The 25,008-nt window shown below is 42.4% G+C and overlaps 1 protein-coding gene across 3 annotated transcripts in view; it reads left to right on the plus strand.

Annotated features, from left to right (window-relative positions):
- Nucleotides 1-25,008, plus strand: part of KCNAB1 (potassium voltage-gated channel subfamily A member regulatory beta subunit 1) — a 402,643-nt gene that overhangs the window by 124,373 nt on the left and 253,262 nt on the right. Inside the window, exon 1 of one of the 3 annotated variants that reach the window (XM_032852576.1) lies at nt 20,697-21,677. The exons of the other annotated variants lie outside the window; for them this stretch is intronic. Within the exon in view, the coding sequence (XP_032708467.1) occupies nt 21,457-21,677 (221 nt within the window). The 5' untranslated portion in view covers nt 20,697-21,456. Of the gene's footprint in view, nt 1-20,696; nt 21,678-25,008 lie in introns of those variants that run through there. 3 annotated transcript variants of the gene reach the window in all.

A 25,008-nucleotide genomic window follows, 5' to 3' on the forward strand; every position in this document is an offset into this window, starting at 1 on the left:
TGGCAGAATGTGAAGATTAATTAGCAGTCTCCCTCTCTTTCCCCTGCCGAGTTGACTGTGTGGGTGACACGCAGGCCCCCTTCTCTCTGCATTCACCCTGATTTATGGAACATTCAGCCGATTAGTTGGAGGGCCTTTTAGCAACGTGGCCTATCTGCCCCAGTAGGACTATTTATAGGCTACTTTGTTCCAACAAACCACTTTCATTCTAGCTTCTTCATCTGGTTGGTATTGAACTATTTCCATTAGCCATGGGGGGTGCTGTGCGCAAGATCTTATTTACAGTTTGAGGCCATTAATATAATTTTGGTTGCAGTGATTTAGTGTGGCACAGAAGGGGTGAATGCACCTCAGATTTTATGGTTAGGGAAATAAATTGGGCACAGACAGGAGACAGTAAGCATGGCTGTAGACCGGGATGCTCAAAATACACCCCCACAAAATATATATATGTAACACTCCTCCAACCAGATATGGCACGCTCTAGAGTTCCTATTACCGCCCGGATAGAGTTCAGTAAACTGGTATCTGAGACTCTTGGTAGTTTGACCCCACCCCTCCGTCCTGCTCCCCCTGACCTCCAGTGTCATCCCCCCATGCAGCCATATGTCTACATTTGCCCAATACCTGACGCGTCAGTGTCTCTGTGCAAGCTTGACCTTGACAGGAGGTATCTAACAGTGGGCTCCTGTGTGCCCTCTAACATTATCTTGCTCATTTTTTTTTTTTTTTTTTTTTTTTACAGCCCAGAGCTACCATTTGCCTCCTCCCTTAGCCTTCTGTGATTTCCCTCCCGTCACAATGAATCTCTGCTTAACACTTCCTCCCACTAAGGTCACCTGAGCTTCCTTTGACATGCCCTTCATCCTGCCCCATGTTGTGGTTAGCTGTTTAAGTCTGCCCATCTTATTAGAACTTAAGCTGATTAAGGGAAGGATGGGTCTTGTTTATCTTAGACTATTCTTTATGTTCTTAGCATCTAGATCAGTGCCCAGCATGTGGTAGGTGTTCAGTAAATATTTGCTTCATAAATGGGAGAGTTAATGTGATTTCTCTTCGTGTTAGGGTCTCCCTAGAAAAAAGTAGGAAAAAGCAGTCTTAGTTGGGTGGCTGAGTGAATATATTTTAGTGAATTTATTTGTGTCTTTAGGGTTTAGTGGATTAATTTTAAATTAAAAATGAAAAAGCGTTATGTTTTCAGTACATATTGTCTTCCTGTTTTAATCTTAACTGCAAGATAATGCTCCTGGAAACCTGACCTTTTCTATAATATTTTTCACTTCCTACATTTTAAATCTGGTATTTCTCCATATTTTAATTAAAATTAGGTATTTGAAAGAATGGAAGTATTCTATTCCCCTATCTCTTATAAAATGTCTGAAGAATGATGTGGCCAAACTTTATGACCATTTTACGCAGACCACTCTAGACTGTCGCCCCCTCCAGCGTCCCTGCGTTCTTGACGGAGGGGATAGTCTCTTGTTTCACCGTACCCTCAGGCTGGGCCAGCTAGCCCGCCAGTGTGAGTGGTGAACGCTCACTGTCTGGTTGGATGTCCTCTTTCATGCCAAAAGCAGCCCTGGATTGGCCAATATCCGTAAGACTTTGCAGCAGGCTATGATGTGTTGAAATGTTTTTGCCTACTTAAAGGAAAATAGCTTAAGTACTTCCCTCCCCCAACTTGTGTTGAATAGTTTCCATTTACTCCTCCATACCCATCCCTATCCTTTTCTGTTGTGCTTTGTACTTCTGGGAGCTTGCTGTGTTCCTGTGGCCTCTGGCTTCCGGTTGGGTTCAGCCAGATGGCAGGAGATTGGGGATGGGGCTGTATTTATTCCCTAAACTCCTTCCCCACGGGCTGGCTGTATCCCTCCCTCAAGAGTCACAGGTTCTGTCAGGTGGCGTCACTCAGCCCACTCTGTCTGTTCTGGCGGTCATTTCTTCCAGTCATCCGTTCAGGCCTAGGGATATAAGATATCCTTCCCTTAAGGGATTTTCCTGTTATGCCTTATCAGTAATCTCTATTATGCTCTGCTCAGATCACCCATGACCCAACTGAGTCACCATGTTCTATTGACAAGTCTCAGATGTCCCAGATTTGGGTTTTGTGGGGTGTCGTGGCAAGGTGGGCTGGTGGCACTGGCAGTGAAAGAATGAAAGGTAGAACAGAAGAGAAACGTTTATTGAATACACCGCAAGGGAGCAGCGGGCATGACAGCGAAGGAGAGACAGGCTGCTGTGAGGCGATGGTGAGGGGCTGTAATTATAGGGTGGAGTGAGGAAGTGTGGAGATATATGGAGTTTTCCCCCGTTCGGTAATCTTAGGTAATGTGCCTGGTTGTAATTGGTCGGGGAGGGCCTAATGGATATTTCAAGGTGGGTCCCTCAATGAGCCTGTTTTTGTCAGTGCAGTAGTCACTATGGGCCCTGTTGCCTTGTTCAGATTTCCATTATTCAAGCCTGTGACCTAAAATCAGCTTCCCCTTGTAAAAAAAAACTCATGATTAAGTCCTTGGCGGGACAAGTGCTGGGTAATAAGTGAGGGAAAGAGCAGAATGCCTGAGACTCTCTGCTTGGCAACTTCCTTCATCAATCCTATTGGAAAGATCACAACACTAATAAAAATTCAAAATAATTGAAAGAGAATCAAAAAGAATACCATCACATTGGTGGCCAAGGCTTCAATATATGAGTTGGAATGTGGTGGAGGGGGGCACAAATATTCAGTTTATAACAGTCCCTGACATAAAGACTGCCTTCCATTGCAGTTGAGTTTAAGAGCCATAGTTTACTTGGATGTAGCACACAGATGGTGATTGGTTGGTGTGGTCAGGTGCTTTCTCTTGGGGAATTTGAATAGGAGGTTTACAATTAGTCTCTAGTCCTAGAAGCAATAGGAGCTACCAAATCAAGTAGCTGAGTCATGACCACATGGTGGATAAAGCACCAGAATAGGAAAGAGCAGATACCATCTGCTGAGGGAGGCCACTAGAGAAGATGGTCTCCTTAATGACCTTCCAGTTGGTTCTCAAGCAGGTCCTTTCCTTGAAATAGCCCTAGATAGCTTTAGGCTTAACTAGCTACAAGTCCAGAAGAGTTTCTCTTCCAATAAAAGTCCTAGGATTGAGTATGATTGAACTGATGGGGTCACATGACCGTCCTGAGTCCATCATTGTGCCCTGGGTAGTGGAATTCTCATTGACTGGGTCACGTGCCCTCACCGGGAGCCTGGGGAATGGGGTCTATCCCACCTGAAGCATAGCATGCTCTCATCAGAAGGGAGAAGGGATACCAAGCATGCCAGAAGAAGAAGCCCATGTCATCTAAGCAAAACTTAGTTTCTTACCATCTGAAAAAGCCCATGGAATGCAAGTACCATTCAGAGAAGTCAATACCCTGTTTTCTCTATCCTGTACAGATGTCTGGTTCTACAGCCATAATTTGCATAGCCCTGGTGACAACAAGCTTACCAGATCTCTAGGTGGCAGCCTAAGGTACAGCTGAGCAGACCATACTGTCAACAGGTTCTTCTTTACAATGTCCCCAGCCTGCCTGTTGCCAGTTCTTTTTGGTCCTGTTTCCGTCCTAATGTAACAACATGTCCAAATGGCTTCCCTCCTCCACATGACAGTCTTTTGAATTTCAGAAGATAGTGAACAATTAAGAATGATTACAGGGAAATTAAAATCATTTCCTGAAAGGGAAGTATTTTCTCATTGAACCTACATGTAACATTAAATAACTCACTCCTACTCCATTAAAAGAAACAAGCCCTAAGCCAAAGGCAATAGGAATCCAAATATCCCTTCTCCCCTTCCCCCACATGAAAGCTTTTATAACAACCATATTGCTATAAATAATATGCTGTGCTGTTGAATGAGCGAGCCCCGGGCCTACATAATGATGTTAGCTGTGTGGAACGGCAGGTCCCCTTCTGGATGTGGGACACGACGGTGGTTTATATGGACAGCCAAATCTGACTAGCAGGGAAGTAGAATGAGGTTGCTTCCAATTGGTTTTGTTTAATGATATCTCACTTTTATATGCCGCTTAAAGAGTTACAAATGGTTAATTGATCTGTAAATGAGCCTAGAATCACCTGGGATATACACCAAAGGGCGCTCTTGGGATCTAGTGACTCATTGTGCTTGTTGGAGAATCAGATCCTTTCAGCACCCTGGCAGGGCCTCCTGTAGCTAGGGGTTCTGACTGAGGCTCAAAGTGAGAAGATTCCAGTGACAAGAAGATAGTGCCCCAGCTTTTATCTCTGGGCACCTGATTCATTGGCTCAGACCCCCACAAGACTTGAGCTACCTCTTTGCCCAAGAGAGGCAACGGGACTTCCTAATCCGATATGGTGAGGCCTCTTTAAACCTGGAAGGGCTGGCTGTTGGGGGACAAAGGTTGTGCTTTCCAGCAGGTCATCCTGGGAAGCATTAGGTCAAAGGTCACAGCCTTAGACCTTCAGCTCCCAGGAGCCTTTTACATCTTGCAAATGTCCATCAGTGGACAGAAAAAGGAATTTTTTTTTTTTTTAATAGAGGTTTCACCTCTCAGAATTTTTTTTTTTTAATTTATTTGACAGAGAGAGATCACAAGTAGGCAGAGAGGCAGGCAGAGAGAGAGGAAGGGAAACAGGCTCCCCGCTGAGCAGAGAGCCCAATGTGGGGCTCGATCCCAGGACCCTGAGATCATGACCCGAGCCAAAGGCAGAGGCTTTAACCCACTGAGCCACCCAGGTGCCCTGAAAAAGGAATTTTTATTGGCTGTCCTCATCTGGCTCTAAGGTCCCTAGTCCCACAAAAAGCAGGAGAAAGCCTATAACTTGCCATTTTTAAGGTAACTTATCCATTTCCCGAAGAGGAGTTTGGATCACTATTTAGTAATTTCAAAATTACAGCTTCTTATTAGAGGTGGTCTTCGTGCCATTCACCAGGTTCTTACTACTCTCCTCCAAGTTGTTCCTTGCCTACCAGCTGTGTCTCAAAGCTTTCCTGCCTGGGCTTTGGGGACAGTATCTCTGCTTGCAAACCTTGCACTGCCTCAGTATCCAGTCTGTGCCCTGTGACCTCCCATGTGCTGTGGAGACCCCGATGATCCTTGGCTGCACTGTTGTCTCACTCCATGATGTGACTCCACGAGGCTGCCTCTGGTACCACCCCTGGCCATTGCTGCTCTGTCATCCCTCCACACTAGCCCGGATCCACTGTGTACTCAATGGGGAACTTGTCTGGGATGCCCTTGGACTCTCCCTCAACCTGGTTAGGCATTCTAGAATGTCAGCCCTGTGATGGATGGAGCAGACAGACGCTTCTGGAGAATCCCACAGCAACTAAACCCACTGTTCATTCTGAGCCTGTCTTGCAACTCCTCTCAGACTTCCCAGACCTCTGACCTCTCTCTGTCTGCTAAGGCTTGTCATAAATTCTACGTTCTGACCTCCAATCTTTGCTTCTGATTGGAAAGGGAACTCGGGTGCTTAAAAATAACAAAGTAATATTTTTGTTTGTTTTTAACCACCAGTATTGTGTTTATTCTACATCATGGCATGACACTTTGTTTTTTTTTGTCTGAACAAATTTATCAGGTATAATTTATACACCATAATATTCACCCAAAATAATATGGAATTCAATGATTTTAGTAAATCTATAGAATTGTACAATAACCAAAATTCATTTTTAGACCATTCCTATAACAAAAAAAGTCCCTGTGCCTATTTGCAATTAATCCCTGTTCTTGCTCCTAAACCCAGGTAACCTCTGATCTGTTTTCTCTCCATAAATGTGCCTATTTAGACCTGTCCTCATCACAGAATTATATAATTTATAGCGTTTTTATCTAGCTTCTTTTACTCCATGTAATGTTTTTGAGGCTGATTCACATTCATCCGTTTAATTGCTGAATAGGATTCTATAAATAAAACACAGTGTGTTTATCCACTTACCATTTGATGGACATTTGGATAAGTTTCTGGGTTTGGTTGTTATCAATAATGTTATGAACATTCATGTACATGTCTTTACATAGTCCTATACTTTCATACCTAAAAGTGGAATTCCTTGGTCATATGGTAAATTTGTGCTTAACTTTTTAAGAAACTATCAAACTATTTTCCATAGTGGAAAATCTGACACACTCACCAGCAGTGCACGAGGGTTTCAGTTTGCGTTTCTCCACATCATCACTAACTGTTGGTTAAATTTTTGAAAAATTACGGCATTTTTAGTGGGTGTGCAAGAGTGTCTCATTGTGGTGTTTTGTGTATTCCCTTAATGACTAATGAGGTTGAACTTCTTTTTATGTGCTTGTTAGCCATTCATGTATCTCTCATATTTCATCGGTGAAATATCTATTAAAATCTTTCATCCATTTTTTTAGCTGGTTATATATCTTTGTATTTATTTACATTAGTCATCTTTATATATTCTGGATACAAGTTCTTTACCATGGATATGATTTGCAGAATTTTTAAATTAGTCCATGTCTTGTCATATGATCTGTTCTTAAGTGGAATGGTTTTTTATTTTTGAGAAATCCAATTTATTGTTGTTTTTCTTTTATGGATTGTACTTTTGGTGTCCTATCTATCTTTTCCAAACCTCAGTTCATAAGGATTTCTCCTGTTTTCTCCTAGGCGGTTTAGAGTCTTAACTCTTTTTTTTTTTTTTAAAGATTTTATTTATTTATTTGACACAGAGAGGCAGCCAAAAAGGGAACACAAGCAGGGGGAGTGGGAGAGGAAGAAGCAGGCTTCACACTGAGCAGAGAGCCCGATGTGGGGCTCGATCCCAGGACCCTGGGATCATGACCCGAGCCAAAGGCAGATGCCCGATGACTGAGCCACCCAGATGCCCCGAGAGTCTTAACTCTTAAATGTAAGTCTATGATCCATTCTCAGTTGATTTTTGTGTAGGATGTGGGATAGAGTGTATGGTCTTTTTTGTTTTTCTGCGTGGGGATAGCCAATTATTATACTAGCAACATTTTTTGAAAATACCATCATTTCCAATTGAATTGTGTTAGGTACCATTGCTGAAAGTAGATAGTCCACAAATGTAAGGGCTTACTTCTGAAGTCTCCATTCTCTTCATTAATCTGTATGCCTACCCTTTGCTAATACCACACTCTCTTGGTTAATGTAGCTTTGTAGAAAGTTTTGAAATCACATAGTTTAAGTCACCTAATATAGCTCTTCTTTTTCAAAATTATTTTGGCTATTTAAGTTTATTGCATTTCCATATAAATTTTGGAATCAGCTTGTCAAGTTTTACAAAATCCTGCTGAATTTTGATAGGGTATATTGAATTTCTGAATCCATTTGGGGAGAAATGCCATCTCAGCAATGCTAACTATTCCAATCTGTGATCATTCACATTATTTAGATGGTCTTTAATTTCCCAGTAATATTTTATGATAATTTAGTTTGTAAGACTTGGATATCTTCAGTTTATTTCTAAGTATTTTATTTTCTTCGATTTTGCAAAAAAAATTGTTTTACTAATTTTGGATTTTTCATTGCTAGTATAAAAATAAAATTGATTTTTGCATATTGATCTTATATTCTGTGACCGTGCTGAATTTATTTAGTAGTTTTAGTCAACTTTTACTTTTTGGCTGATTACCTTCTTGTCTGTTAAATATTTTTATTCCTTTGTTGATTTGAGAAACTATTTCTTTGAGTTGTTTTCTCTAATGATTATATTATATACTTATCACAATCTACTTCAGAATAAAATTAATTCTCTTAAAATGTAGAAATTTTGCTCCAATATAGTTCTATGTTCCATTCATCCTCCCTTGTCCTACCATATATATATATATATATATATATATACACACACACATATGTACATACATTATGTACTATTATATACTATATATTAGTACTATATGTATTATTATATACATATACATCTTTACATTTTATAAACTCGACAGTGTTTAAAATTGATTTATATAGTGTTAATGTCTTTTAATATTAAACCAAAGTACTTTCATTTCTCATAAATCTTCATTAGTAATAAGTTCTTACAATCTTGATTTATGGGGTATAAAAAGTATTTTGGTTTAATACTTTTCAGAATTATGCTTCCATTTTAGACACTGGCCACTTTCACCTCAGTGGCCACTCTGCTGAACTGATCCCTTGACTGTCTTCAATCATCTGGATTCCAAGCTTCTTTTTAAATAAGAAGTGCCTAGTCCTTTTAGATTTAGTGTTCTTCCCTGTTCCTTGACATCATCGTAAGTCCCATGATTCGAATCTTCTGTTCTCACACTGAGTCTGGAACTCAAGTTCCAGCTGATTCTTGAGCTGCTCTAGTCCTGCACCACGTGATGCTATGACTGCCAGATTCTAACATCTACCTCTGCTGACGTGACAGCTCAAGCTTTTACCAAACAGAAAGGCATCCATTAAAAAAACCTGGGGGTACTCTTGATCAGAAAAGTGATAAAATTAATAACCAACCAATGATGGTTTTATTAATGCTTTGTTGTCTCCTCCAAAGCTTGTATGCCCCCTAGCTTCTGTTGTGCTGTGTCTTTGGTATTTCTACCTCCCAAGTAGTCCATGTACCATTCTCTTTCCACCTCTGGGCCAATGCTTCTCCCAGAGAAGCTCTGTGGTTTGGTTACTGATGATCCTTTAATGTGGATCCTTTCACATGTGGTCTCTGTATCTGATCCAGTACTGTTATCTCTGGGCAAAGAGACATTGTAGGGCATGGGAAGGCCCACCTGCCCTTATTTGACCTATGAGGATTCTTCTTGTTTCTCTTTGTTTTCACCCTATCACAAAAACCTCCCTCAGATGGGAGCTTTGTACTCTGAATGAGTTTTCATCTCCATTGAGTCTTGGACTGTTTTGTTGTATCTTCCATTTTACTCTCTTGTCAGGACAGAAACAAGTCTGATCCTGCTGCTGCTTCTCTCCATTTTCCCCACTCCCCTCCCACTTAACACATACTTTCCCCAAGTTGACACTGGTTGGCTGAATAGTAAACCCTATCCCTCCACCGCCCAAAAATATGTTCCTAATCCCTAAAACCTGTGAATGTGACCTTATTTGGAAAAAGGATCTTTGCAGTTGTAATAAAGATCTTGAGATGAGATCAACCTAGATGGGCCCCAAGTCCAATGATAAGTGTCCTTAGAGGAGACAGAGGAGAAGACAAACACATATGGAGGAGAAGGCCATTTGAAGGTGGAGTCAGAGATTGGAGGGCTAAAGTCACAAGGAACACTGATGAGCCACCAGAAGCTGGAAGAGACAAGGACTAAATTGCCTCCTAGAGCCTTTGCAGGGAGCACAGCCCTTCTCACACCTCGATTTCAGAGTTCTGGCCTCCAGAATTATGAGAATACAATTCTGTTGTCTTAAGCCACCACATTTGTGATAATCTTTGACAACCGCCCAAGGAAACTAAGACACTGATCTTTTCCTAAAACTGACTAACCACCTCCCCATGGAATTCAGTTAGCAAGCAGATTAAGCTCAAGCTTTGTGTCTCTTCAAATCTTGCCCTACGTTTGATTTTGGCTAAAATTCTTTTCTTTCCTAGTCCCCCTCCTCATTCCTATCCCTTTGCCAATATTTACTAATATCTATACAAGTACCATATTGCATTATTCCTTCCTTCTCTATTTTATCTCCATAGAACTATGTAAAAAACAAGTAGGAGGTGGGGCAAAGGACTAATACCATATACTGGGGACCAACCACAATTATTAGAGAGGTCTCCAAAATTTCAGCATAGTGATTTGATTTCTATATAGGCATATTTCCACTCAGTTCTGGCATTATCCCAGAGCTTGGTATAAATTCACTTACACAGCCAATGGGAATTAATAAAGCACCTGTCTACATGGCTGTCTGAGAGACTGAGACCTGCCCTTTTCCTCTAAGAGGCTCAGCTCACTTAATTTGATTAACTATGAACCTATATAGGTTCTCTTCCCTTCCCTAGAGGTCAACTCTAAGGAGGGTCAATCAGGATTAGGTTGGTAGAATTTGTAGTTATTGCCAAAAATTACCCCCCCTTTTTAAAAGATTTTATTAATTTATTTGACAGAGATCTCAAGTAGGCAGAGAGAGAGGGGGAAGCAGGCTCCCAGCTGAGCAGAGAGCCTGATGAGGGGCCTGAGATCATGACCTGAGTCAAAGGCAGACACTTAACCCACTGAGCCACCCAGGCACCCCCAAAAATTCCCTTTATGTTTATTGATGTCCTTAGGGGATCAGACCACTCCTCACCTATCTCCCTAATAGGAATCCATATCAGATCTATAGCATTACAGTGATTTAATAAATTCTTTTCTGTATCAATTAGCATAGCTTAATGATCATGTCCTGGATACTTGTTAATACATAAACTGAGTTCGCTTAGTGCCATTTATCTCACAGTACTGGGTGCTGTGAAATAAAAAAGAAAAAGGCTCTTGGTCTTCTGCCCATGATAAGTATACGTATAGGTTCCTGATGGCTTCAAGCATCATTTCTTTTTCTCTGAATTTCACTTTTCTTTTTTGCTCCATAATAAAAAAGTAATATATACCTACAGAAGAAAATAATATGCTATCAAAATTAGGGAAATAAAACATCACCTGTACTTCCAGCATGTGTAAGTAACTACTGATAATATTTGGGTATCTTAAATATGCCAACTTTACCAAATACAGTTGGGTATATTCTTTGATTTCTCTGCAGAGGTGGATAATTTTTGCTTCTGTCAAAATAGGCTCATACTGTATATATTATTTTGTGAACTGTTTTTTGAGTGCACGGTGCATTGTTGAACATTTTTCCATAGTCTGTTAGAACTGGCAGGAAGACATACCATTCTTTTGATAGCAAGGTTTGTTTACCTTAACAGCCGGCTGATTCTAGCAGTCTCCTACTGGACCATGCTGTTGACTTGCAGAGGGATCTTCCAAAAACACTGCGTACACTCCTATCCCCAGAGCTGAGTCCTTGATGAGCATTCTACCTTCAGCATCCCTGCGATGCCCTAAGCCAGGAGCCTTCACGAGACTTTCGCTCCAGGCTGTCCTCAGCAGACTCTGGTTGATGTATGTATATTTGATTTGCGTCATTTCTCACATAAATCCTTTTTTCAAATAAGGTTCCGTCCAGAGTGCTTTGCTCATTGTTCCCTAAGAGGCCCCTCAACCTCCCCATCTTTGCTAAGAAATATTTCCTCTGCCCACGTAGCCTCCCTCACCTACTTTTGTTCCTTGCCTGGGTTCTTCTCTGTCCTTAATGCCCAAATCTTTTCTGACTCTACCACAGTCTCTTTAACGGCCCTGGCCTCCAGGATCTCTTCCTCTAGAGTGTGTACCCACAGGATCACTCATCCTGATGTAGAGGGTACGTGGCTAGCCGTCCATGAATGTCTGCACACTCCCCAGCCAGGAAGGGCGCTCTACTGGGGGCGGGGCGGGGAGTAAGGTGGGGAGCTGAGTCCTTCACCTCTTTGCTTCATCAGGATATAGAAGTTAACAACTGGACAATGAAAGACGCCTATTGACATGGTGATCGATGCATAATGATGACAAAGAATTGACCTATGGGCAGATAATGTATGAAAATGAAAAGACCATGGAACAAATCCAAAATGACAGCATGAGGTAACTGAGACATTGAAAAGTATTCAATTACGTGAAACAACAGCAGCAACATTAATAACAACAACCATGAAACTATGCATGGAAAATAAAAATGTGCAAACCAAGCAGATACTGACAAAAATGTTAAAAATTGGAAGTCTGGATTAATGTGACTTTTTCCTTCATGCTTTCATGTATCCCTCTTTATTTTTAGATGACGTGGTGATACGGTTATGGTAGAAAAAATTTTTAAGTGTATTTTATTTGCAAGAGTAACACGTGTGCATTGTAAAAACTTCAGACAATATAGTACTTGAGAGAGTACAGAGTGAGAGCTTGATCCTTATAACCCCCAGATGAGTTTTATTTTAAATGTGATGAAAGCCTAAGGAGTCTCCTACAGTAACTTTCAGCAATCTGTCAAAAGGAAGCACTTAAATGAGAAGGAATCTCATAGGATCTAAGATCTGCTCTTTACAACACCTCTGTTTTGAAAATGAATGGAACAAAGAAGTGAGAGAACACATCTTTTATAAAGATACATTAGATATGAGGTAGAATGACAATAGCTTTCTTACCCTAAGAAGACCAACACATTTGAACTGAAACAAGGAAGTTTTAATCCATTAATGTATGTTTAGAAAAACCTTCAGTTTGCTTATTTTTCTCAGCCGCATTGGGTAAGGTTGAGTTTATGTGGAAAGCCCTTCTGAAATGTGATTTAGATTTAGTTTTGCAAGGGTGAAGATGAATGGTTCTGTAAGTCCAATTAATTTAGAAGTTTAATGAGGGCAGATTCTTTTCTCCCTTTCCTCTGGAATAAGATAGTGACTAGAGAAGCTTTTGACACAATGCCTGGTGCTGAAAAATTTCCCCTTCCTTCCTATAATAGTTTAGATTTAAATGGCCATGAAATAAGAGTTTGAAATATACTATCTTAGAAATCATTATAGTTCACCAATTCTCTGCAGCACATGGGTTTCCTTTGGTGAAATTGTGACATGATCTCCCATTGCACTGGCTAGGTGACTGCCATGATGTGGCCGTCAGTGTCTATGAGTGTGCATCACAACTTTCAGAGTGGGGGTCAACAACTTGGGGGAAAAAAATCCCAGAGACAATAGTTGAGTGTGTGTGTGTGTGTGTGTGTGTGTGTGCGCATGCATTGATTTAGGTATAATTAATAGACAGTGTTATTAGGTTCATGATTCCACAGTTCTATTCCCTTCTTAGTGCTCTTCAAGATAAGTGTACTCTAAATCCCTTTATTTCACCCATCTCCTCTGACAACTACTAGCTCTCTGTATTTAAGAGTCTGCTTTTTTCCCCTCTTTTTTCGTTTGTTCATTTTTTTTTAATTCCACATATAAGTGACATGAGGTAGTATTTGTCTTTCTCTGACTTATTTCACTTAGTATTATACTCTCTAGGTCCATCCATATTGTTGCAAATGGCAAGGTTTCATTCTTTTTTATGGCTGAGTAATATTCCAGTTTTTATGTATACCACCTCTTTATCCATTCATCAGTCAGTGGACATTTGGGTTGGTTCCATATCTTCACTATTGTAAATAGTGCTGCAATAAACATTGGGGTGCATGTATCTTTGGAAATTCTTGTTTTCATTTTTTTGGATAAATACTTAGTAGTGGAATTACTGGATCATATGGTAATTCAATTTGTAAGTTTTCTGAGGAATCTCCAGACATTTTCCACAGTAGCTACACCAATTTGTAGTCTCACCAACAGTGCATGAGTGTTTCGTTTTTCTCCACATCCTCACCAACACTTGTTATTCTTTGTGTTTTTTATTTTAGCAATTCTCACAGGTGTAAAGTGATTTCATTGTGGCTTTAATTTGCATTTCCCTGATGATGAATGATGTTGAGCATCTTTTCGTATGTCTCTTGGTCATCTTTATGTCTTCTCTGGAAAATGTCTATTAAAGTCCTCTGCCCATTTTTAATTGGATTATTTAGGGTGGTTTTGCATGTGTGTGTGTGTGTGTGTGTCTGTGTGTCTGTGTGTCTGTGTGTGTGTGTGTGTGTGTGTGTGTGTTGAGTTGTATAAGTTCATTATATATTCTGGGTACTAAACCTTTATTGGATATATTATTTGTAAATATCTTCTCTCATTCAGTAAGTTGTCTTTTGTTCTGTTGGTGGTTTCCTTTGCTGTATAGAAGCTTTTTATTTTGGTATAGTCCCAACAGTTTAATTTTCCTCTTATTTCCCTTGCCTCAGGAGACCTATTCATAAAGATGTAACCAAAGCCAATGTCCAAGAGATTGTCCATGCTTTACCCTGGGAACTTTATGACTTCAGGTCTCAAGCTTAGGTTTTTAACCCATTTTGAGTATTTTTTGAATATGGTGAAAGAAAATGGTTTAGTTTCCTTCTTTTGCATGTAGCTATCTAGTTTTCCCAGCACTACTTGTCAAAGAAACTTTTTTCCCATTGCATATTTTTGCCTTGTTTTTCATAGATTGGTTGACCGTATAAGCGTGGGTTTACTCCTGGACTTCATTCTATTCCATTGACCTTTATGTCTATTTTTTTGTGCCAGTACCACACTGTTTGGATTATTATAGCTTTGTAGTATATCTTAAAATCTGAAATTGTGATACTGCCAACTTTTTTCTTTCTTAAGATTGTTTTGGCTATTCAGGTTCTGAGGAGTATGTGTCTGAAAAATTACCGTGTTACCCACACACAGAATGACTGTGTGGAAAGATGTGGATGTTGATGCCTGAGTAAAATATCCAGAAGCATCAAATTCTGAATGTGAATATATTTGGGGAATACCTTAACTGATTTCTCTTATATTTTTCCTTTCATGCATATACAAGAGTGAAATTTTGGGCACAAATGTCTAAGTCAAACGACTCTTTTAAAATAAAAAATTTTAAGGGATAAAAAAGCATTGTGTTCTAACAATTGACCATAGTTTTTATTTTAGTGGTATACAAAGTAATAATGCATCTTATGCTTAATGATATCTTAGACTGACAAATATTTCTGACCAACTTGTTCTATTATAAGGCAATGGCAGAAATCATACCAATTGTTACTAAGTGAAGAGGAATTAATGACATTTGTAAGGATAAATAAACTGACCACATGTCCCCATATCCCCCCCAGTTTTATGTCCGGGTTCTAGGTGAGCTTCTGAGAATTTACGTACCATGAAGGGGCCTGAGCAAAAGAATCTGAATTGTGAATTTCCTATTTTTCTATACCTGCTTCCTATAGTATTATGGAACCTTGTCTTGAACATATAGAGTGAAGGATAAATAAGGAAATCTTGCTGATATATCTGATTTGTCACAAGTTTCTAATTAAGGAAATATCTTATCAGTGGCTATGTGTATAGTTCAAGTGTTAATTGAAAAGCTTAACTGTCCTTAATTGTGTTTTCATTTTGAACATGTGGCCAGTGGTGTGAGAAAATTTGTATTGAGTTTGTCCTCAGAGTTTCCTAGTGGAGGTTCTCTGGTGAAACTCACCTCCAGGGAAGCAGAAGTGTCGATATCTCAAAGTTTCTTCTATTCAGCAGAGCTCAAGTATTTCCAATTTGGCCTCTCAATTTTACTTTCTCTGTTATTCCAAGACCTGTGCCCATGCAAATGTAGGCCCATTGTTACTTTGATAGCTGGTTCAATTTGTCAGAATATAATAAATTTTTCTCCAAACCCAGATGTTAAGAATTTCTGATATATAGCAAACTCTCATCCTAACAATTTCTCTTTTAACTGCAAATAATAATAAGCACATAAAGTGGATTGCCATCTGTACACACATGTTTAAAATTCTTCAGATAGTAGCAGATTCTTTTCTGTTTTGAATGAATCGGGTTTTGCCTGGCTGCATAATTCAATGTTTCCTGGCCCTCGCTGGCTCTGATTTCCAATGGCAAAGAAACCATAAATCCTAAGTGGACTCAGCACAAAGCATTTGTTTTGACTTGACTTGTAGGAAATTGAGTTAATCAGAAATGCGCCAGGTAATTGGGAAAAACATGTTTTCTTGAGCAAGAAGAATAAAATATTATAAAATATTTTAAAAGGTTGATGGAAAGAGTTCCTCAAAGCTACCAAGCACGGATGATTTAATTGTTTTGAAATGTCGAGACTTTTAATGTTGAATTTTCCCCCTCCCTCATAATAAAAATAAGGCTTTTTAAAAATGATATTCAGGGGCACCTGGGTGGCTCAGTGGGTTAAAGCCCTGCCTTCGGCTCAGATCATGATCCCAGGGTCCTGGGATCGAGCCCCGCATAGGGCTCTCTGCTCAGCAGGGACCCTGCTTCCTCCTCTATCTCTGCCTGCCTCTCTGCCTACTTGTGATCTCTGTCAAATAAATAAATAAATAAAATCTTAAAAAAAAAAAGATATTCATAAAATGGCACATTTGAAAGCCCTTCTCCCACAAGGTTCTTGCAGTGAGGAGCAGTGTGCAAAGGGATTGAGAACCAGGTCTCAGAGGCAGGCTCACCCCAAGTAAATCCCAATTCTGCGGCTTCCTGCCTGTGTCACCTAGGGCAAGTTATTTCACTTCTCTGTGTCTCATGTTTCCTCATCTCTATAGGTGTCAAAGCATACTACCTTCCCATGGGATTGTGTGCAGATTAAATGAGTTAATAATATATAGAGAGTGTTGCTGAGAGCTCTTAGGATATAGGAAATGCAGTGTAAGTCTTAGTGCTGTTAGTAATTGCTGGGGTCCCCTAGCAGAGCCTGTTGGAGAAACTGACTTCCTAACCACCCTGCTTTTAATAAACTGAGATGGAGACTTAGCAGTTACAAAGTGCCTACTCTGCAATTCCTACAACCATCCAGAGAGGCACCTTCTTGCACCATTTTGGGGAGGCTGCCGAGGCACAGGGAGGGTGAGAGTCCTGCTCCGTGGTGCGCAGGAAGGAAGGGGCATGGCAGAGGCGGGGTTCATCCCCAACTCCCACTGACCAGGAGCTCCACAGTCCTTCCGCATTACCATGAAAATTCTACAATGAGCATGAGGAGATAGGGTGCGGGTTCAGTAGCCTGCACTCTGTTTCTAACCAGCTCTGTCACTGCGACTCAATGATCCTTTGATGTTAATGCCAAGGAATTCCAAATATCAGGTAATGAATCGAGACCAGCTGAGACCCAGGTGAAATTGCAGAGTAAGTGACAGTTCAGCACTCTTCGATCTCGTAAGCTCCACATCTCTCTGCGAACGCACCTGCTAAATCTACAGGCATCCCTCTCGTCGGTCAGCTGAAAACAGCAGCATGGAGATTTATAATGACACCTGAGGTCACAGGCAGGGTGACAGAGCTGGGTTTGGAACCCAGGCCTTTGCCGGCTATAGCAGGCCTCCAGCCACCACCTCCTGACCTGTCTGAGGTTGCTGGTTATACAAGGCCCAGGATAGAGCAAGCCCTTGCAAGGAAAAACTGGCAGAATGAGATCACTAAGAACGAGGGAGGGGTGCCCAAGTGGCTGAGTCATTTGGGTGTCTGCCTCTTGATTTTGGCTCAGGTCATGATCTCCGGGTAGCGGGGTCCAGCCCGGTGTTGGGCTCTGTGCTCAGCAGGGAGTCTGCTTGGGATTCTCTCTCTTCCTCTCCCCCTATGTGTGCACACACACTCTCTCTCAAATTAAAAAACAAAAACAAAAACGAATAAGGGAAAGTACTAGAAATGCCTTGAAAACCACCACCCTTCTGTATCAAGAATTAGCATATAGAGGCTTCTACGACTGTGGAAAGGAACAAAGGTGTTCTATTTGGAGCTCTTCTTTGCTGCACATTTCTAACACCAGCTCAGGATGTAGAGGGGGCACAATAATGATACCACCGTGGTCTCATGAAGACTTCCAGGAGCACCTTCTTTTAGAGTGTTCCAGAAGATACGTATTAAAATAAAGAACAGTATCTGTACCTGTGCTGGTGTGTGAGGACTGCTGCCATGATGAAATACTGTAGATCGAGGGGCTAAAACGATAGACATTTATATTCTCATGACTCTGGGGACTGGAAGTCTAAGATCAGGGAGGGGAGTCAGCAGAGTCCATTTTTCCTGCAGCCTCTCTCCTTGGCTTGCAGATGGCTATCCTCCCCCTATGTCTTCACAGGATCTTCCTTCCATGTGTACCAGTGTCCTCCTCTCCTCTTCTTATAAAGACCCCAGTCCTATTGATTAGGGCCTGCTTTAATGACCTCCTTTTACCTCAATTACCTCTTTAACCGCCCCCCCGTCTCCCTGTATTACTGTAATACATGTAATCCAGTCACATTCTGAGGTACTTACTGAGACTGAGGACTTCAACATGTGAATCGGGGTGGGGGACAAAATTCAAACCATTACTACATCTCTGTCTACATTTATATCTCCATCTCTACTGATACCATCATCTGTGGGTCTTACTTGAATCTGAAATAATAACTCTTCCAAGTCTTACTGTATGACAGTAACAAGATTCCTATCTAATTTCCCACCTTAGTTAGCATGTAGCCTGTTAGCACAAATTTATTGGGTATGAGCCAACCATGAGCCGATTCCCGGACACCTGAGACCTGCTGCTCCACTGATGCTGGGAAGGGTGAGCGCAGCTGAGTGAGTCCCCGAGCTTCCGGCGGGCTGTCATAGCCTGTGCGGCGTCAGATCAGAAAAGGCCCACTGCGGGCCACAAGAAAGGGGCTTGCTCTGTAAAGCCTGCCTCTGGTCTCCATTCTTCCGTTCTCTTTGAGCTGGGCTGAAGGCAGACCCTTGTCAATACACGAGAGGTGCAGATGTGAATGTGGGACAATGACTTGCTCCCTTGAAGGAAGCAGCCTGGGTGAAAACTAGACTGTGCAGGATTTTCTTTTCTTGTCTTTTTTCTTCGTTTTAAGGAATCCAGTTTATCCAAGAATCTGGCATCTTCCCATACATCTCCCTTCCTCCCTCCCTGCCTCCTTCTTTCCTTTGCTTCCTGTCTCCTTCTCTCAATTATTCATACAGTGAGGGCCTGCTCTGTATAAGGCACTCTGCTTGGTCCTGTGGGGGATAGAATGGTGACTCAGAGGTGCTCTGCCTCGCATTTTTGTTCTGTTAACTGCATCCCCAGTCTGGTTCGGGTTATGCTTTCAGAGAAGCCTGAAAGCCATCTTGGCTAACAGCGTGCTGATTTCCCTCCGCTCCCCCACCCCTGTGATTGGCAAGACTCTTAGGTCAGCCCCTAGCCACCTTCCCACACCTCCTCCCCCTCAGCCAGTGCCCAGGGAAGCTCCTGACCCCTCTGGGCCTGTGGTGATCACCACGCTCTGTCTTGCCTACCAGGCTGCTTTATTTCCCTCTTTCTCTGAGCTGTTCCTTTGGATTCCTCCCACTTCTTCCTCTTCTTATTTTGACTCTTTTCTTGATACACATTGATCATCTCCGATGAACCAGTTTCGTGTGAAAACATGAAGGTTCTAATGATCTGCTTCCTCTCTGCCCACTGCTGTTTATTCCAGGGAACACAGACATCTTCAAGAACTCCCTCCTGGGAGCCCAGGGTAAGAAGAAGGCCTCATTTGTTCCTTTCCGCAACCCTCACCCACCTCTGAAAGTTATTTCTCAACCACTGAACAGTAGGTAGTAGACTTATTTTCTAAAATCAAGAGTGGGAAGGTCACAAAGGGTCAAGAATGAGCTTCCACAATGTGGAATGCAGGTTAGAAAATGTTGAGATTCATCTCTGGAGTAGAATCCAAAATAAGCTCATATTCTACTGAAAATTTTTCATTCCTATGACCTAATTTAGCTGGAAAGAAGTGGTTAGATCTGCTTTTTTTTTTTTTTTTTTAAACACAGAGCTACAGCCAGAATGTGTGTTTTCCCCACACTTGCCAACCCCTGGGAAGATGACCTCTCCCCTCTCCTGTTCATCAGATACATGCCTCAGATGAAGTCCTACTCCTCGATGAGGGCTGCCTGGGCATACTATGAGCTCCTTGAGGTCCAGCCTTTGCCTAAGCCAACTTTGTAGCCCAGCAACAAGCGGAGACCAGTATCTGTTAGGGACTCCATAGAAATGTGGGGAATGAATCCAAGAACCTTCTCTAGCCTTCTGCAATTACTCTCCTGCTTAACACTAGCATATTTATTGTCTGTACCCCTCATTGGAGCACCGATGCACCTCTGACTTGTTAATTAGCCGCTTTAAGACTGAGTCCCTTGTCCTTCCCACACATTGCCGGTTCCTTGAGGAGAGGGACAGTGCTTCATTCCCCCCCCCTCCGTGTTTCTATTGCCTAGTACGGAGATGGTGCTCACAGATATTGTTGATTGAAGCACTGTTCCTTTTTGCTTGGGAGCAATGTCTGTTGGAAACCACAGTTAGAAAACTGGTTTTGCAGAAGCCACACTTTTATTGTAAGTACATCTACAAAAGGGGTCTGGCTTCTGTGTATTTCAAATGGGGAGATCAAGCGTTACCGGCCAATTGGTGCTTTGTTGTGTTCAATCACATTTATTGAACACTGAACCACACAATGTTTCTGCCTCATGGGGGTTCAGAGTCAAGAGGGGTGTTTTGCTGCCCAGCCCTGACAAGGGATTAGTGTTTGTCAGCACCAGCTGGCCCCAGATGACCGGCGGGCACTGTACATGGTTCCAGACACCTGGCCTGGACCTTCTGGGTTGTGACGTGCCCCAGCGCTTACCTAGCGTAGCCCACGCTCTGGCTGGTGCCGAATAGCTGTCTCTTCCCCTATCCTTGTTCCTCCTCTGAGACCCAGAATAGATTTTCCAGCAAGTTATCCGTCTTGACTCGAAAAACTCTGTGCCGTGTTTTCTCTGGAAACTTCAAACTTAGCGTCTCAAGGAATAACGGCAAAGGGGAAATGAACTCTGACAAGGCTAATAACAGGGATTTCAAGTAGCGTTTTAGGAAGCCAGTCGCAGAGTATTCACGTGTTAATTCACTGGCGTGTTCTGTGGCGGGGGCACCCCCACTCTGCCCTCCCCCAGTTCCAACTGTTGTGCTGCAGCGGGATTTGGTGTGAGTCTGGGCAGAGCCCACCCCCCCCGCGCCCCTTTACGAGCTGCCCTCCCGATTCTGTTACAGGCAGAGTCTGGTGAAAGTGATCCTTGCCTACCAGTCGCACAAAGGCGAGGAGCTCTACCAGCCTGCTCCTCCGTGCAGCTGCAAACCGGTGCCAGTGCGGGCTGTGCGCGCAGGGCTTTTCACCTGAAAATGAGTGGGGAGGGGTCTTGACGAGTCCCGGACACCTCCGGGAGTGGGGCGGGGAGGGAGCTGACAGCCGGAGGGGCTGGAGACCGCTGGTCCCCAGGGATCAGCTTGCCATTAGCTGCTTCTTGGAGGCTCCGCGTACCAGTCGAGCATCCTGCCTGTGGTCCAGAGGGTGCTGGCGGCGCATCTTGCGGTATGCCTGCGTGGATTTGAACCATCGCCCAGAGGCGAGCCCGCATTCAGACACGGTGCACCGGCTGGGGCAGGGCTGCGTGCAGTCAGTGCGAGCGCTCCGCTTTCGGCGTCTGCAGAAGCCTCCCGACTGCATGGATTTGGCTGGCTGATCCGCCGAGGTGACTGCCCGGGAAGACTGGCGAGCCTGATCCGCACTCCAGCTGCTGTGACAACTTCGGGGCTGGCTGTTTACTTCTCTGGGGGCCCGGGACTCTGTGGGTCACCGCAGTCGCTCCTGCCACTGGCCGGGCTCTGAAGTCGGCCGCGAGGACTCCTCTGACGGCATCCCCAGGAAAGGGGAGGGGGGAGCGAGGAGGGGTTAAAAGACAGCAGAAACCCCCCCAGCTGCTCAACCTCCCGTGACTGCCTGTGTTCTGGGGTTCTGAGAGGGACCGCGCGCTGCCCGGGGAAGCAATGCAAGTCTCCATAGCCTGCACAGAGCACAATTTGAAGAGCCGGAATGGTGAGGACCGACTTCTGAGCAAGCAGAGCTCCACCGCCCCCAATGTGGTGAACGCAGCCCGGGCCAAATTCCGCACGGTTGCTATCATCGCGCGCAGCCTGGGGACCTTCACCCCTCAGCATCACATTTCTCTCAAAGAGTCCACCGCAAAGCAGACTGGCATGAAATATAGGTATGGATGTCAGATTCCCTTTGCCCGGGCTTTTTGTGTGCTATACAGGTGCAGTGGGGGGCAGTTCATGGGTTTTGAAAAGTGTGACTTAGCCACGGGCGGGTTGCCTAATTTAGAATTCTCCCGTGTCTTGAAAAAAGCTCCTTAGGAGAGGGGAAGCCCGAAGTGGCTGTGCTGTGTGTGTATGGTATTTTTTTTTTTTTTTTAAGGCAGCCTATTTTGTACATTCTCAGGTGCTGGGAACACCTTAGGGGCTGTATGAATTCCAGTCTGCGCAGAGGAACACATCTGCTGGAAGCTGGTATTGAGATCAGGGTAGTTTTTCAACTGCCAGTGTGATGGTCCTATTTTATGGCGTAGACTGTAGTACTCAATTTAGTTTCCCATCTAGTACTGCATACTGATTTATCTTTCAAAAGACCAAGACAACAAATGCTATGCAAGCCCTTAAGGAAGTTTTGTTGCAGGAAGAAACATCCATTAAGGTAAATTACATTGAACACTGATGTCTTTGAATCCAAATTACTACTTGAAATAAAATGGAGAACTTCTTGTGAACTAGGAAGGAAAAGTTAATGGTTTTAATGTGAGTTTCCTCCTAACATTTTTGAGCTCCCTCTTCCTCTAGGTTGTTTTCCATAGTTGGCAACCTTCCTGGTAATAGTTAATGTTCTCCTTAATAAAGAATGACTTAAATTTGATAAGTAGAAAATTTCATTATTCAATTAGGTGACTTCTGCCATCTCATTCTATCTGCTTTGCACTCAGCCTTCCTGGCTTTATTTCTTTAAACCTACTGCGATTTTGTCTCAAAGTCTTTACAGATGTAGAGGAGAGAAGCTAATGGCGCATCTTCCAAAAGGCTTTGGTTATTCTAGCGTGCAGATAGGATTTTTGTCAATTATTTACATTGAACTATCCCTCATTTTTGTTAGGTTTTAGGATGGAAAGAACTCAATGTGATTAAAATAACTGCACACCTGAGACCTCCCATGTGGGGCTTCTGAAAGAGGCATTTAAACCAATTTCTATAAAAGTTACCCTTGTGAAAGTTTCTTTGTGGAGTTACAGGAGGCCTTCTCATTGCAAAGGCACAGAACACTCTTGTTTTGATACATTTCTGAGCCATTAGGAAAGCAAGCCATGGGTGTGGGTTGTGGGGGGAGGAGTACCTAAAGCTTTTTGTCCCAACTGCAGTAGGATGTTAGCACCCTGACTTCAGGCAACTCTGCTTTCCCCAGTACTGCCATGGTGGCGAGTGGGGCCCCACAAGGACAGTTTGCTAACCAAGGCTGCAGTCTCCAGTGCACTGGCATTTTGGATGGCTGCTTGTGTGGCCCGTGCCCAGCCCTGCCCCACAGACACTGAGCTGCTCTGCACGAAGCTGGGGTGCTGCGAGGGGAGCAAGCTGCCGCCTTCATCAGCAGGGTCCAGAGGAAGGCGCCACCCAGAGATAAGGCAGAGAAGAAATAAAAAGTAGCACCCTTCGTCTCTTGTGGCAGAGTTTCATAGATGTTCATGCAGCATTGTGTTGGAAGAGTTTGGTTTTACGAAGGCAGGAGATTTCCATTAAGGTTTTTCTGGTAATATTCACAGCTGAGCTCAGGTTGGAGGATAATTGCCTGGCTTTACAAAAGCTCAGTGTGCGACTAAGATTCACTGGGGCATCTTCCATTACTGGCAACTAAGGACAGCTCTTTTCTGACAAAAAAGTTAGCCATCTGTGGTTTTTCAGTTTTCTTTGAATCATTTGTTGTTTATGGTGACTGGACAAGTTTCTCCACTCCTCTCTTATCCAGAACCATTTTACCTATGACCGGCAGGTGGTTTTGTTGTGTGTGAGTAGGACTTAACCCCTTTCTCCTTCAAATTCCACTCAGAGTGCCTTTAGGTAAGAGATTATAAGATTACGTCAAATGTACACTAAGACTTTCTTAGGGTTGGAGAGAAAGGGAGGGAGGGAGAGAAGGATTAGCTCTATAGTTCATAAAATATGATAGAAATATTTTTTATTAGCTGAATTGTCCTTTTCGTTGACCTTAATGTCACTAAAATATCATGTGTGATTGATAACAAATAGCAAAAATTAAAAAGTGGCTAATCGTGTTTACAATACCTTTCTCATCCTTAAATAGTTTCTCTAAGCATAGCTTAATCTGGGATCCATGAACTCTATAGAAGATTTAAAACAACAACAGGGTCTTTTCATACATCTTTTTCCCAAGGGGAGGGCTCCTAGCTTTCATCAGAATCTGAAAATGTCTACTACTCACTTTTCCTTTTGACAACAAACAGTGTTAGAGTGAAGAATTTTAGTCAACAAATATTTATTGAGTGTCTATTCTGTACAAGGAACTCTACTAGAACTGGTTTCACAAAGGTGCAAAAAGCAGACTAGATTTGGAGCTTATATTCAGGTTGGGGAAGCAGACCACAGATAAGAAAATAAATAATAATGCTCTATTAGGAGAGATTCTTTGGAAGGCTATATTTGGAGAGGGTCGTGGTCATGCCTGGGCTACCTCAGCTTCTCCATTTTGAGGCTACCATCTCGCTTCGGTCTCAGAATTATGGTTGCCTCTTGGAGCATGAGGAATGGTGCCCAGATTGGCCACCTATTTACCAACCCAAGGACTTTTTTTTAAGGCTCCAACCCTGCTGGGTAAGGTGCTACAACCCTGATAAATGAGTAGAATGCCTTTCACTCATTAATGCCTTATAATTTTTAAAGCCCGACTCTTATTCTAGCCTGCGATTACCATCCATTAATTAAGAGCTCATGAACTTGGGATTTTAGAGAGAATTAATGTACACTTATGTGAAGCATCTGAATTTTGCAAGACTAAAATACCCAAAGCCACTGTTACCTTCACATTGCCATTGTGCAAAAATCTCGCATAAAGTTAGCTATTGTTTCAAGGCTAAGGATAAAAAAAAAGTCCACTAGAGAGATCTGCTATTTAAATGTTACTTTCAGACTGAGAGAACAAGATTCCACTTAACATTTATCCTGGGGACTATCCTGTATGTAAATAAGACTATTTCATTTCTTATAGTATTTACACTTGTGCTTTGTTAATACATGAGAGTTTCTTTATTTTAGTTTTGTGTGTTTTTAATCTCAGAGATCATCACACTGTGTTAGAGTTTGCTGTATACTCTGTACGCATACATGATATATGTAGACACATACATACTTTTCATCCTATGAAAGCTAAATCATTGAGAATAGAAATTAAATCAGATTTGTTTTGTTGTTGTTGCTTATTTGGTTAGTTGGGTGTCTTTTTTTTTTTTTAAGATTTTATTTATTTATTTGACAGCACAATCC

The sequence above is a fragment of the Lontra canadensis genome, unplaced genomic scaffold (genome assembly GCF_010015895.1).
Source record: "Lontra canadensis isolate GAN:19392208 unplaced genomic scaffold, GSC_riverotter_1.0 scaffold6, whole genome shotgun sequence".
Taxonomy (NCBI): domain Eukaryota; kingdom Metazoa; phylum Chordata; class Mammalia; order Carnivora; family Mustelidae; genus Lontra; species Lontra canadensis.